The sequence below is a fragment of the Heliangelus exortis genome, chromosome 1, assembly GCF_036169615.1.
Source record: "Heliangelus exortis chromosome 1, bHelExo1.hap1, whole genome shotgun sequence".
Classification (NCBI taxonomy): domain Eukaryota; kingdom Metazoa; phylum Chordata; class Aves; order Apodiformes; family Trochilidae; genus Heliangelus; species Heliangelus exortis.
The window spans coordinates 184,520,243-184,535,677 of NC_092422.1; the positions used below are offsets into that span (position 1 = coordinate 184,520,243).

General features: G+C 45.2%; 1 protein-coding gene across 2 annotated transcripts in view; it reads right to left on the reverse strand.

Moving 5' to 3' along the window:
• Positions 1-2,901, reverse strand: part of LHFPL3 (LHFPL tetraspan subfamily member 3) — a 225,985-nt gene extending 223,084 nt beyond the window's left edge. The window contains exon 1 of one of the 2 annotated variants that reach the window (XM_071733993.1): positions 2,295-2,834. In XM_071733993.1, coding sequence (XP_071590094.1) covers positions 2,295-2,763 — 469 coding nt within the window. In that variant the 5' untranslated portion in view covers positions 2,764-2,834. Of the gene's footprint in view, positions 1-2,294 lie in introns of both variants that reach the window. The other variant, XM_071733995.1, reaches the window with a different exon arrangement.
• Between the last annotated feature and the right edge of the window lie 12,534 nt (positions 2,902-15,435).

Consider the following 15,435-nt stretch of genomic DNA (forward strand, 5'->3'; position numbering starts at 1 on the left):
GCTGAATTGAGGCATAACATTTAGCAAACAACAAAGTCAGGCCCTCCCAACACCAACATTGTTCCAGTTCTTCCAGGGCATTCACATACAAACCAGGAAAGATGGCAAATAACCACTTAGCTATATATGTACTCCCCTATAATTACTAGTATTTTATTTTTGAAGGGGGTAAGCAGGCTGTAAAGTCAGTCTGCTGCTGATGCAAAACTAATGGTGTTGACTTTTAATGCCAACAGTTTATCTACCAGCTTTGGAGATGACAAAAATTCTGTGTTGTTTTGTTTGAAAGCGCATCTTCAGTGTCACACCTCCAAACATGCAGCATGGTATAGACTGCCTGGGCTCCTGGAGATCAGTGGTTTCTAAACATTATTATTCACCTGTGCAGAAATGCAGTAAAGGAATTAGATTAATTTTTATCCACCTTGCACTAGCTTCTGCTGGCATGAAGAAGTGGAACCATATAAATAAAGCACCATTATCTCTGATGATGCAAAGTGTTAGGGATTTGGAAATTCTGCTTTCCTACTGCATACCAGACATGAACAAAAGAGGCTGAGGGTGCACCAAGCCAGTGAATATTCATGACACCTTTTGCCAGCAGATAGGAGAAAGCTGAAAGCAGAAGTCCTTAATGGAGCAGAGGAGACCTCTGTGGTGCAAAGATGAAAGAGTTTGCTTTGCCTGGAGCCAAGTGACATGACTGTGTACAATTAATAAGACCATATCAGAATGTGTGTTAGTGAACAGACAAAGTAGACACCAGCGTCAAAGAGGATTCCTAATGCAGAGATAATGAACCCAAACATAGTTTTACTGGAATCAGGGAAAACCCCACCAGGCTCAGGTGACTGCAGATCAATTCCCAAGTGATAACAAAATAAAAACCCCAACAAAACACACAGAAACTGAAGTGCCAGTAACAGCACAAAAAGATACCTAACTCACATAAAAACATCATCACAGAGATAAATGGTTAAAGCTGTTTCATGACAAACCAGAAATTTCCACAAAGCCTCATGGACTAGGTGGTGAACTGAATAATGCTGAAGCTGTTCAGTAAACAACCCGGCAGAATTATTGCTCAGAAAATGAATATAGGTCAATTAAAGGGACTGAAAAAGTGATTATGAGCCTATTTTGGAGATACTCTGCTTTGCTTACCTAATAGCTTATCCCTGTAAAGCCAAAACTTCTCAATTTGGGGTTTTTATTGGGAGGACAAGTAGAAGGTATGCTTTGATTTTAGATTTATTATTTTTTCCAAATTATTGAAGAATTTTCCTTTTTTACCTTTTCTGTCTTGCTAAAACTGGTTTTATTGCTATCTCAACTCTACAGACCATTCTTTTCTCCTCCTCTGCCTCCCAGCTGCACACAAACTACCAGTTCTCTGCTAGCTTACAGGGAAAGCTGTGCTGGAGATACAAAAAGGGATGTCCTGGTGTTCTCCCTCTTTCTTATCACGCGCTTCCCCCAGGGAGACACTGGATGTGATGGGGAAAGTCAAATGAAGTCAGGAGATCTTCTGAGTCAAACCCAGCAACTGGAACGATTTTTGGTTTTTTCTTCACACTCCTAACATATAGAGGAAAATAAACCTTGCGAACAGGAGGCACTGACCCCAACCCAAACACATGCATGTAACATCCAATGACCTCAGCTGCCCTTCCAGATGGCCAGCAGAAGACATCCTCACCCCTTCCCGCGGAACTGAAGCGGGCTCTGCCCTGACCAGGTGGAAACCTGAGCTCAGGACTAACCCTCAACAGGCTGGCAATTGCCTTTACCCATTCCCACCTGCTCGAGACGTCCCCACGGCCACCACTGCCATTTTCTCCTGACCTTTAGCGACAGACCACGCGCGGGAGGACAGCCTGGGTCTGCCGCTGCCCGCCAGCCCTCCCTGGGCTTGTTTGATGCTCACGGGTCAGCTCACAGGGCGAAACCAGACAGCTGCCGCGGGCAGCCCTGCTCCTCCGAGGGGTGAGAGGGGCTGCGAGCTGAGCCTGACCTCGGGCCACGGCCAGGACCCCGGTGGGCGGCGGGGTGGCCCAGCGCTGACACCGGCACCGCTCCGCAGCGCTGTGAACGCTTCCCGGCCTCCCGAGCACCACCTGCCCCGCCGGGCTCCCCGGGCCCGCGCCGCTCGCCCCCGCCGCTCCCCGTATCTCCTCCCGGCCCGGGCGGCCGCCGGCGCCACAAGTTTCTCCGTGCCACCCCCGCTGGCCTGAGGGGAGCAGAGTGGCGCGGAGCACCCCCCACCCCAGGGCCGGGCAGCTGCCCACACTCACCCGAGGTCAGCTGCATCCAGGCACAGATCTTGTAGACGGTAGCTGTGTTGCAGAAGAAGAAGAGGATGAAGCAGACGATACAAGCGATGATGAGCATCATCGAGAGCCCGATGAAGAAGGAAGCAGCTTTGAAGGCTCCCGAGGGCAGGCTGGAGAAGTCCGTGAAGCTGCCCCGGCAGGTGAGTTCCCGGCTGAAGCCGTTGCCGATGCAGTAGTGGAAGAGCCCGAAGTAGCCCGCCTGCGGGGTGTCCACGCCGTCCCCGATCCAGTAGGGCTGGATGAAACACACCACGTTGACGATGGCAAAGCAGATGGTAAAGATGGCCCAGAGCACGCCGATGGCCCGCGAGTTCCGCACGTAGTTGGTGTGATAGATCTTGGCCGCCTCCTGAGCTGGGAGCATCCCCGCTGCTGCCGCTCCTGACGAGCCTGCTCCTGTCGCCGCCGTCCCTGCAGCCGCTCCGGGCATCCTCGCCGAGAAGATCCCCCCTCCCCTTCCTCCTCCTCCTCCTCGCCTCTTCTCCTCCTCCCTGCTCGCTTTGGCTCGACGCGACGCGCTCCGCCGCCGCCGCTGCGTGCGAGAGCCGACGAGCCCCTCCGCCGGGCTTCAGCGGCTCCGCGCCAGCAGCAGCAGCAGCAGCAGCGGCGGCAGCACCAACATGGCCCACCGCCGCCTATCGGGGCTCGGTGCTGCCGGCCGCCGGGCACCGCCCGCCCCGCAGCACGCCCTCCCGCCGCCGCCCGCGGCTCCTCGCTGCGCCGGGACCGATCGCCACAGCGCCCGCCGTGGGGCCGGGGCCGCCCCGCGCCAGCGCCGCCTGCCGCTCTGGGAAGGGGGGGGCACGGCTGAGACGCCGTCTCTGAGGAGAGGCGGCGGCGGGGGAGGGGGGCGAGGGGCTGCGGGCGCCCTTAAGCGGTGCGGGAAGGGCGAGCCCCGCTCATGAGCCGCTGCAGCCGCGGCCTCCGCTCAGCCCCTGCGCCAGCGGCTCCCGGGACGCCTCTCGTCCGGGACAATGGCTGGCTGGGCTGCTCCCGGCGCCTCTCATGCTGCCTGTGCTGGGTGATGTGCTGATGTGTCCAGGCACGGGATTTTAAAGTTTAAAAGCTGGGGGGGGGGGGTTCTTTTGAAAGCCTCTGTGATCCGTTCCCTCACAAAACATCAGTCCGTTTCCAGCCCGCGGCCGTAACTGCGAAATCCCCTGTGGTGGGGTGGGCAGCAGCCTCCTGCCCGGACACAGGTGGAGCCCCCCCGACGCGTGTCTCCTGTTCGAATCGAGTCTCCGCCGAGGCGAGGTCTTGGGTCTGGGCAACGCGGGGATGTGGGGCTGCTTCTCACTTCAGGAGGTGGGATGGTGGCTGTGGAACATAGAGCGCCATGGGGCCACGGTGGCGGCTGCTTTCTGGGTGGGTGTGTGAGGTGGCACCAGTGATGAAGAGCATCTCCGCTCCAGCCGAATGACTGTGGCCTGGCAGTCCGTACGCTGAGCATGTTGGTGTGCAGCAGTGATTAGCATATATTAATGAGCAATTAGCATCTGGCAATAATCACTCCTATGACAGTGACACTTGGATTTGCAGTCTCTGACCTATGCATTGAGCCTGAGTTAATAACAGTAATTGATGGCACGTACATTAAGCGCTCCGAGGGCTGTCGTCTCCCGGGACGTGCTCTCTGCTGGAGCGGAGGGACGCTCGGATGCTCAAACGGCCTCACAGGCTGTCACTCGGTGCCGGCAGAGGGCCGCACTCAATTAAGTATTAGTGCTCATCAGCGCCCGGGAGGAGGGAGGCTCATGTGGAAATTACTCCTGGCGTGCATTAAAAAAATTTCATTCGCTTCAGACAAGGTTTGGTTCCTGCCTAGTGAGTGCCAAAGAACAAGTGCAGCGCAATGGAGAGAGTGTGCCTGCACTTCCCAAGTTTGCTGCAGAGGGGCTCGGAAGGGGCAGCACCTACTAACAGGTTTTCAGGCCCCTGTGCTCATGTCAGGGTCAGATTCAGAGCTTTTAAAGCTGTTGCCACAGGGTGGAAGCTGAAGAGGAGCCATGTCAGTGCTGTTGTGCTGTTACTACCCTGCACATGGGTTCACTCCCCTCTTGGAGGTTAATGGGGTGGCACATGCTGCATGGGCTTGCTCAGACACAGAAAATGTGGGCAGTGTGGAACCCAAATACACACACTTGCCTCACTTTTTTTTAGGAACGTAGGTCCAAGCACACAAACTACAGTTATATTTCCTGGAGATTCAGTTCCTACCAAGTGTGCTTTGCTCCACTGCCTCATCTTGCTCCTACTGCAGTTGCTGCATGTGACCAGACTGCTCATATGCTGCCTTCAGAGAGTAACTGAACTTGTTCCAGTCTCAAGGGACAGGAGGAGTGATGGTCTTTCCCTTTAGTGCTCAGGGCTCAGTGCTCTCACCTGCTTGCTGTGCTTTAAGGGGCCATTGGGTATAGAGGTGAAGCCAATGCAAGCCAGACCTAGAAGGCATGAGGAGGAGACCTGAATTAGGCCAGGACAAACAATTTAGGGACAGAGGCTGGAGTGAGGGTTGGGCCAAAAGTTCTGAGAGCTCAAAAAGAAAGTGGAGAAAGGGTCTGGACTTCTGGAAAGTGGAGAGGTTTAAGGATAATGAGCATGGAAATGTGCACACAAAGGAGATGAAACCTGGAATCAGTATGGCAGGAGGGAGAGGTTTGAACTTGGGAAGGATCCAGGAGAGGATAAATGGTACTCAGCAGAAGAGGTGGATCAAGGGAACTGGGGGGGCAGGAATACTGAGATGGAGGATGAGATGCAGAGAAGAAAGTCACACTGGGGTAAGGCAACATGGTAGATAGTCTGGGCAAGAATAGGAAAGGTCAGAAGCAGTGAAGAAACTAGGATTTTGCTGGTAAGCTGAGTAAAAGAATATTGTAATGGACACAAGTTTGCCTGTGTTTAGGCAGCAAGTAGTTTCATTGTCCTAAGATGCCTTTCCAGCACTAAAAGGACACAGATTTCATGTGGATTCTAAGTGATACCTACTACTCCTTCAGTTAAATGCATGGAAAATGGGAAAGTGGTACTAGATGTCTGTTTTTTGGGGCACCTGAAGCATTTTGGTTGTGTCTGTCTCTAGACCTTTCAATCCTCCTAGTCTCACTCTTTGGTATCACAGGTTACTTCAGCGTACTTGAAGACAAGTTCAGAGGGGTTCTTATGGTAATTACCATGAGTATATGTGCTTCAGAGTCTTAGAAAATGCCAAATACCATGTCTTTAGGTAGAAGGCAGAGGTTCCTGGACAGAACAGTAAAAAGGCAGCTTTGACTCTCAAAGCAGAGCTCCCGTGAATTTTGTTTGCAGCAGTTCCACAAATGAGGCACCAGAAGGAGACATATTAAGCTGCTGTTCTTGTATAACAATTCTTAAGTACCTTGCCTGGCATCACAGAAGAGTTCTGTGGCTGAAGCAAGGGTAGTCTCCAGCTGTCAGGACAGCTTTCATCACTGTTATTCTCAGAAGTTTATCCTTTCTGTCCAGCAACTTGTTGCTCTTGCATTTTCTTCTCCCTGGGAATTAACTGGGTCCCAGCCCAGTGGCTTCCATCTAGACTCATCTAAAAAAGTCAGAGTCCCAGGTTAGGTTGGTTTTTCGCCAAAAGCTTCTTCAACAGGTGAAATGGGATTCTCATCATCCTGATCTTTCTGGACAGCAGATGTCTCTTGAATCTGATAAGGCAGGATCCTGTTTACCAATTAGCATGTGAGCACGAAACACAGAACAAAGGGGATGTAAATCAAGTGGTGCAGACAGTTCTTTTTTTTTTTTTTTTTTTTTTTTTTTTGGCACATCCTGCTGAGTACTGGATTTTACAACTGTATGATTGTCTTTTAAAACATTTTTGTGTGCATGTCTGGTTATAAAATAGACAAGTCTAAAGAAAATCTGTAAACCTATACTTCAGATCTCAAGTGTATCAAGTATCTCTTCAGATCTCCATTGGCCTGGACCACACTATTGATCATTTTATGTAGCCCCAAATGTGCTCATTTTTTTTTATTTATTGATCATTATACGAAACACAAAAAAACCCTTGTTGTTTGGTTTGTGCTTCTAATCATTACAGCTCCTCTCTTTGGAATTAGTCAATTATTTGCAGTGGAGCAGCAGTGGAGAACTAGTTGAACATTTTGTTTGGAGCACTGTGTGGAAGGACTGCATGTTGTTCTGGAGAAACCCTTGCACACAGTGGGTAAGTGCAACAGACAAATGCAGCTGCTGTGCCAGTCTGGCAAGAAAAGCACATCTGAGAATTCACTGATATTCATGGTGTGAGACTAGGAGAAAGAGGAGTGAATGCATGGTAGAGAAGAGTTAGCAAGAGAGAAAACTCACACGGAAACAAAAGAACCTGTGAGGAGGAAAGGTGGTAGTAGGAAGTTATGTGTTAATTAGTAAACAGCAATAAAGGTATATGATAATGAATGATCAGTTTTGAGAGGCTGGATTTGTGGGGCTGCTAAGCTGACAGTTAATGGAACTGGGAAAAACTGTTGAGTGCACACTCACACAGATACAAGTGAATTTCCATGAGAATGAGATGCCCTATTTCAGGAACACAACTGCATCTTGCCCACCCCTCCAAGCAGTTTCCTGCATCCTGTCCTCTTAATTTGCAGCTCTGCCTCAGAGGCTTTTTGTGCCTCAATTTACAGAGGAGTCTGGCTGCCAGGTAGCTTTTTATATCTGTATTTGCATGTAAGTGTACATGAACTTCACTTTTCTGGGACTTCCTTCCAGGCTTTCTGTGTTGTCTCTCACTGGCTATTATCTCACTGGCCTATCAACAACTGACAATTTCACTCTGAGCCCATTTAAACAGCATCACAGAATTGTGCTGATTGGAAAATGTCTTTAAGATCATAGAGTCCAACCATTAACCTAACTCCATCCAGTCCTGTGCAAAACTATATTCCTAGGCACCACATCTGCACATCTTTTAAGTATATCCAGGGATGATAACTCAACCACCCCCCTGGGCAACCTGTTCCAGCATTTGAAAACCCTTTTGGTGGAGAAGTTTCTTCTAATATCCAGTCTAAACCTTCCCTGGCTCAACTTGAGATGATTACCTCTTGTCCTGTTGTTTGTTATTAGGGAGAAGAAACTGACCTCCACCTTGCTTTAACCTCCTTTCAGGTAGTTGTAGGGAGCAATAAGGGCTCCCCTCAGCCTCCCTGGATACAGCTACATACAGATATTAAATAGCAACTTATAATTATAATAATCTTTTAGCACAACTAATATGGATATGTCCAAAGAACAAACACACCTAATTTGGACTGGCCTAGATCCTGAGGCTGGAAGAGGAGGAAGGCAAGTCGTAGTAGTCTTGAGGGTGCTCCAGCCTGTGTCCAAAAATATGTGGGGCATCCAAAGCAGAAGCCACAAAAGCAGAAAACTTCTGCTCTGCTCCCCCCTTTGCTGTGCTCAGCTTGTGCTGAAGCTGGGACATTGCTAAAGGCCAGGCAAGAATTTTTGTGCCATTTCAGTGATGACCAAGATCACCTCAGCATGTTTTGGGCTTAATTGCAGCTAACTGCATGCCAGCACTGCTCTGTAGCATCTTGAAACATGCATCAGTACAGATCAATTGTCCCTCTCTGGAGCAAGCAGTGGCTGGTGTGGTTACCCCAAGCACAGATCCATTTCCTGCGAGCCTCAGACCAAGGTGGTGGAGGGAGTGCTGGGAAACCAGGCAGACCCGGTGTGCAGCCCTGTTGCCATGGCAACCCGTAGCCTCTCTGCTGATGAGTTCTTGCTGTCTATCAAAAAGCATAAACTTTTACATTATGTCTTTTTTTTATTATAGTTTCTGCACGTTTTGGCTTCATTTTCCCAGGGGCCTGGCTGCACTGGTGAAATGTTCCTGCTCAGGGAGTGGGAAGTGGCATTTCTTTCTATTTATGTGCTGTTTACACCTGTGGAAAAGGCACAGCAAAAGGCTGGCTAGAATTACTCTTAGCAGTGTTAATGAAACTGCTGTTGCCATCACTGTTCTTGTCAGAAATAGCTGAAATTAGCCCTACCTTAAAAATCAGAGAGTGGGTAACTAAAGGGATTGGCCTCACTTCTCTTGAGCTCAGTTCTGCTCTTGTTGGTGATAGTGTTGTCCCAAAAGTGGGCTCCATTACCTGGTGTGCAATAAGCCAATCCACACACCAAGTCAAGATATTTGCTTTAATATCCACTTCTAGTGCAGAAAAGGGAGCAGGGTGGTATTCCACAAAGCAAGTTCAGTTTCCCAAAGTGCAAGTGATGCTTTTATGCCCAAAAAACATTAGAACTTTATCTCTAACATTATTCTATAAGTCCCACACATGACTGTTTAACTCATTCCTCACTTCCATTTAAAGTGGCAATGCTTGAAAAACTCATTACACATGCTAAATGAGTAAGGAGCTCTTTGTTAGTAGGGGTCCCTCTAGTCTACCAGGGATATTTTAGTATGTTAATGACTCATTAATATATTATGGTGTGTTAATACAGTGAATCCAATTACTCGATGTTTTTGCCACCCAGTGTTCAAGGCTGTAACCAAGATAAGCTGAGGGGAGTTGTGGGCAGTGCTCCTTCCCATTCCTTTCATCTGTCTTGCAGGTGTCTTGCAGGCCTGTCTCAAGGTTGAGCTGTCGACTACTTGGGATGTCTCAGTGCAAGTCACCTTGCTCCCAACACCAACCCCAGAGTGCAGTGCTCTGCCTCACTAGCAGAGCCTGCTTGTCAGTGCTGCTGATTAACCCAGACAGGGCCTTCAGGTGCCTTGCTGTGTTGTGCTGTTCAGACACACACCATCAGAGACTCCTTGAAATGATGGAAATTTTGCCTCTCTTGCTATGGCAGCTGTTTGCCAGAGGGTCAGTGGATTCAATACAGAAGGAGCTGTGAAATACCATGCTTCAGGCTATATGCTGCACATCTTCAAACACAGCTGTGCAGTCAAGGCTGGTGTCTAGACAGGGTTTTCATATAATAAAAGTTTTGTTAAGATGTGTCTGCTATAGTAGAATTCAGATGGAGAAGTACTTAATATTTCTCTAGACCAGCCTCATCTAGAGAAGTCTATAAACACTTCTGCCTAAAAGACACATTTTAGGTTTTCTTCCAGACCCCCAAGCATAGTGTAGGTGGCTGCAACTTTGCTACAATGAACATTTGGCCATGAATAAGGACTATATTATGCTAAACGTGACATTAATGAGACTTTCAAAAATTGCACCTGCCAGTGCTGACATCCCCTCTCTGCCCTTATGTTGCAGTTTTACTTTAACAAGGCAATATTACTGCAGTCACAATGTGACTCGTGATGTTTCCAGGTAATTTTTTCACAGAGGAGAATGACTAAAAATACTTTGCCTTACACCGAAAAAAAGACCAACCAACCAACCAAACAAACAAAAGCTTTAATTGGATTAACATTCTAATACAATTACTTATGTTACATTTATTTCCAAATTTTTCTTCATGAGAAGTTAAACTACAGACCAGTGAGGATGTTGCAAGAGAAAGACTTTCTGATCTCCAGTAAGTCTGAAGCTGGCCAGTTAATTTACCCCAGTGAGAAGCCAATTAGGATGCTGCACAGTGTTTCCGCTTGTCTCTAATTTTAGAACTGTACAACGGGGACACAAAAGTAGGTGATATTAACTGTTCTGGCATTGATCTGCTAGAATCATACTCCTGCAATCTAATGTTTTCAGGAAAAGCAGGAAAATTGCCACTCTCCTAGTGTAAGGTATTAGGGACAGTGCAGACATTTGTAACACACAGGGCCTGATCAATACTTGGACAGAGGAATCTGCAAGGGAAGCTGGGGAGCTGCAGCAAGGGATTCTGATGCTGCACAGGATGATATTCTGGCATAATGGGAGCATTCACCTTGGAATTATACAACACGGCACAACTTAGTCTGCTCTGTTTCCAGGTGGCTTTATGATAAAATGTTTAAATGTGTCTGAGTGACCTGCCAGTAAATCTGCTGAAGCAGACTAAGGAAGGAGATTAAATGGAAGAAGTATGGAATGTGTCTCTTTCAGAGTATCTCTGTGGTATAGTGCAGTGCCATTCAGGGCTATCTCAGCTGCCACAAGCAGTGTGGTCACATTAGCAAGATGCTAATGTGATTAATTAGCCCTGATGACAAGCAGGTTATACTAACCTAGGCACAGCATAATGCTTAGGTACTTAACTGCTTAAGTCTCCAGAGTGCTTGCAGCTCACTTAGCTTAATATAATCTAGTGATTTAATAAGCATATAGTGGTTTTCATTGTTCTTGTGGAACTGCTAAAGATACACACATTCAATATATATATCAGTGAGCTATGTGTAGACAACTCTTCTAAGAGCTCCCTGCCACCTACCCACACATTCACTTTCCTGGAGCTTCACCTAAACAACCTTTCCTATATGGCTATGAAAATACTATGTGAGAGGGCATTAAAAGCCTTAAAAGAGTTAAGACACAGGACACCTCTATCTTCATCTCTACCTACAAGGTCCGTTATCCAGTAATAGAAGAGAAGAAATTAAATTTTACAAGATTGCTCCTTGGTAAATCAAAATTATGTGTTACTTGTCTCTAGTTTCTCTCCCATTTATTCATAAAAAACATTGCTTATTTTCATATTATTCTAGGAATTAAAGCCTGGCAGACCGATCTGTAACTCATACAGTTCTGTTATCCATGTTAATACTTCTCCCTCATTCTTCTCTAAACACAGACACTATATTTGGGTTTTTTTATTATCTTCCTAGTGTTCTAAAACTTCTCATCCTCCATACATGCCATGATATTGCTGCAGTCTCACAATCTAGATTTACAGTGCCCTCAGTAATTTGCATGGGCTCCCCTGATAGGAAAACCCACCTAAGTGGTCTTTAACCTATTCCTGCTCTTGTTCCTATTCCATACCTGGAGTTTTACATCTTTATGATGTAATGTGATGCTAATGTCATTAGCCATATGATCACATGTAACATATATGATGAAGCAAAAAAAAACCCCACCAAATTTCAGTCTTCATTTTATCTGTTATTAATTTCTCCTCTCTACTGAGAAGTAAACCAACACTTTTGTAGTCCCTTGGTCTTTCTCCTGGAGCTAACAGACTTCTTGAATCCATCTTTGTTTTTAGCTCCAGGCTGCCATTTGAATAAATGTTTACTTCATATGTACTGCTGGAATGGCCTTTGGCTCCAAAATGTCTCTTAAGTAATTTTTCATCTTAATGGTGGTACTGAGATAAACAGCTCCTGAGTGGAGCCAACGCCAATAGCTCTGAAAAAAGTACAAAGTGGGCAACTGGCAATATTACACACTCTGTATAAAGTAAGTGTGCATACAATGGTGGGGAAATACATGCAAATGGTCACTAAAATGAAGCAGCTAATGAAGCCAACGAGCAGTAAACAGTAGTTTACACAATACATGTTTTATGCAACACACTTCTTGCCAGTTAAATGGGAATAGGAGGGAAAGGTGATGGCATTCTGCTGTCTTTCTTTGCTACTACCTTTAGTAGTTTCTTGTCCAAAATATTCTAAGTGGCTTGGATGGTCTCATTACAATTTGCACTGAAAACTTTGTGAAAGACAAGGAAAACAGTCAAAACCAACATTTAACCATGCTGGAGCAATATTTAGCCACATACCCAGTGTGTCCTTGTTAGATACAATTCTAACTAATAGATTCATTATCTGCAACAGGCATGTTAATGAAATGTTAATTCATGTTAATGAAACTTATAGTAGAGGCTAACTAGTTATAATCACCACTAATGGTGGAAAAAGTTAAGGGGTATTTATGTGGAAAAATACTGAAAGATATCCTTTGGGGAAGACCATCACCCCAGCCCCAATACCTCAGGTTACTGTTTCTGTCAAATTAAGTCTCCACATAAGAGGAAAAAAATGTGGAGAGTGGTGTGTTGGAAGAGAAGCACTTACCTATAGCAAATAGAGTTTGGAGAATAATTGATTTTTCTGTTCAGTGGCCGAACTGAAAATGAATTGGGCAAAACTAATATCCTGTCAGATACATTGCTCAGTTTTCACATATTTTTACAATTTATTAACTCTAAACTTAGATCAATTTTATAATGAAACACTATTAGATAACAAAACCAAGTTTGTCCAGAAAACTGTCTAGGGACTGCCTGTGGCAAGACCCCAGAGAAGATTGAGGATAATCATAGAATCACAGAATGGTTTGTGTTGGAAGGCAACTTAAAGATTGTCTAATTCCAACACCCCTGCCATGAGCAGGGACACCTCCCACTACACCAGGTTACTCAAAGCTCCATCCAGCCTGGCCTTGAACACTTCCATGGAGGGGGCACCCACGACTTCCTTGAGCAATCTGTGCCACCGTCTCACCACCCTCACAGGAGATAATTTCTTCCTAATGGCCAGCATAAAACTACCCTCTTCCAGTTTCCAGCCATTACCCTTCGTCCTACTACTACAAACCCTTATAAAAAGCTTCCTTTCAGGTGCTGGAAGGCCAATATGAGGTCTGGAAGGCCAATATGAGGTCTGGAAGGCCAATATGAGGTCTCCCTGTAGTCCTCTCTTTCTCAGGCTGAACAACCCCAACTCTCTCAGCTTGGCTTCATAGGAGAGACACTCCAGCCTTGTGCATTTTCAGGTACTTTAGATGGTCTCAAACCTTCTCTTCTTCAGTGGATGGACCTTCCTTCTCCCAGTCACTGTGTTTGCCTTCTCGGAAACTTGGATGGTGTGGCCAGAGCCTTTGGCAGGTGAAGACTGAGGTAAAAAGAGTCACAGCCTTCTCCAGCAGTAATTATTTGTCTAGATTCAGATTCTAGGTATTAGATTTTGTTGTATCTTTGTCTAATAGGTGACAACTGTAACATCTGAGGTGCTATCTTCTTACCACATACATACCTGAAGACGTTATTCAAGTTACTTCTTACTCTTCCAAAAAGCCAAGCTACTAAAGATGCTTAAACACTGTAAAATATGCACCTCCTTCATCTTGGATTACTCATCCATCTAATTTCCAGACCTTTGCCAATTTATCAATAGTAATTTTACTTTTGAGACTGAAGAAACATTTAGGCAGGCCAACAGCATCATTAACTAGGAAATATAGAATTAACAGCAGAAAAAGCAAAGCATTTGGCTCTGGAGCCCTCAACTGTTTGGTAGCACAGAGGATGCTCTCAGACCAAGGGCCCCATTTCAGGAAGACTGTAATGTTCTTGCTTCCCAGTCCAGCCTTGTTGTGGCAGAGTTATCATCAATGCTTTCATTCAGCTGACTGATCTATCATGACCCATGAATATTTTCAGTCCTACTGCAGTGCCCCACTCTTCAAAGGAAGAACTGCAATCTGTGTTTCCAGATACATTAGCCTAGGTCTGACTGTTAAATGAAGTCATGTAAAACTCTATCTCTGTAAAAGGCAGTGAGAATCATGTCATTGGCTTCAGGAGGATTTTTTTGTTTGGGTTTTTTTTGTTTGGTTTGGGTTTTTTTCCCCTTTGCAATGTGTGTTCAGTTTATAGAGTGGTGCAGAATCACTTTGTGAAAGTTCTCGCCATGATTTATCGTTCTCTTGCTGTGTGAATTTTTGCAAACTTTGCCAGTTCCTATGTTATTGAAAAAAACAAAAAATCAAAAAACCCAAACCAAACAATACAAAGCAGTACAGGGTCAGACACTCATCACTGCAGAGCTTTTCAGAGCCACCTTCTTCTACTAACCATTCTCTTGAAGAAATACCCTTTAAAATCTATCTGTTACTTTTTAATCCACTTTGTACTTGAAATATTGATATTGTATAGTGTTAATTTTTAAAATCAAAATGTCACACAGGAGGAGGTTAAATGCTTTGTAGAATTTTCACTCTGACACACTAATCTGACAAAACCCCATTTCCCATTCTTTTCTAGGAATCACTGCAACATTCGCTGACACACAATTTGCTGATCATCCATTTAGATGGTTAAAAAATGCTACTCAGTTTCAAACTGCATTTCCATTTTTCCAGGATCTATAAAGGAAAATTAACATCAGTGATTTGCAGAGTTTGCTGCTTTAAGTATGTGCTCAGTAATCTCAAGAATGTCAGGAAAGCTTTGCAACAAGTATAATTAAATCCCAACTCTTCTACAAAACAGACAGACTTGGAATTAAAGACCTCACTACAAATCATTTCCAATTATTTGTAGACAGCCTCTTTTGCACAGAGCTCACTTGGATTTTTATCTCCTTCAGTCTGCTCCCAGGGATTCTGGATGCATGGCAAGAAGTAAGGAACCGTGAAGTTCCATAGTATGATCTCTTCCTGACCTTACCACATTCTCTATCTATGCTTCAAGTTGTAATATTTGAGTTTGCTTCACCACCAAGGTCAATATTGATGATGGGATTGACTTTTGTGCCCAGGGGTAACAAAAGTAAAAGTTTTGAAACCACTGAATAATTAAGTTCGTAAGTACTGAAGTGACCTTATTGAACTGCCTAGTTACACAGAATGAAGAAAAATAACAAACATGTAATACAAACATCCAAATACATCAACAGCAATGATAATTGTAAGGAATTAAATATAAGGAAGATACTATCTCAGCCTTTAATTTTTGGAGTTGTTTTTTTTTTTCAAATCTAATTGAAATTAATGTAAACTTTTTACACATTTCAGTATAATTGCATTTCTAGAGAAAGCAGCTGTTCAGTTTTTATTATTTTCCTGTACATTCTGCAAAACTGTGAATGTATGAAGAAGTTGCTAAAAGGGGGAGACATGACAGTGTCTGAGATCCCAATATTCTCTACAGGGGTTTCAGTGCAACAACCATTTGCCCACTTCTGCAGGAGTTTAAAGAAGGTTGTTTAGTAACTGGTGAGCTCCATATCCTTTGCAAACCACATCAGCTACATAAAATATTGAACAAGGTGTACCTTCTTTTCTCATGAGACATTTATGAATTTTTTTTTCTTCTTAAACTGGATGAAGATGTTTATTTAATACATCCTGGCACCTCTGAGTTGGTTCAAAGGGCAGCAGTGTTGAGCATTCAATGCTCCCAGCCCCATCCCTACCTTCAGGGCTGATGAGCTGTGCTGGCA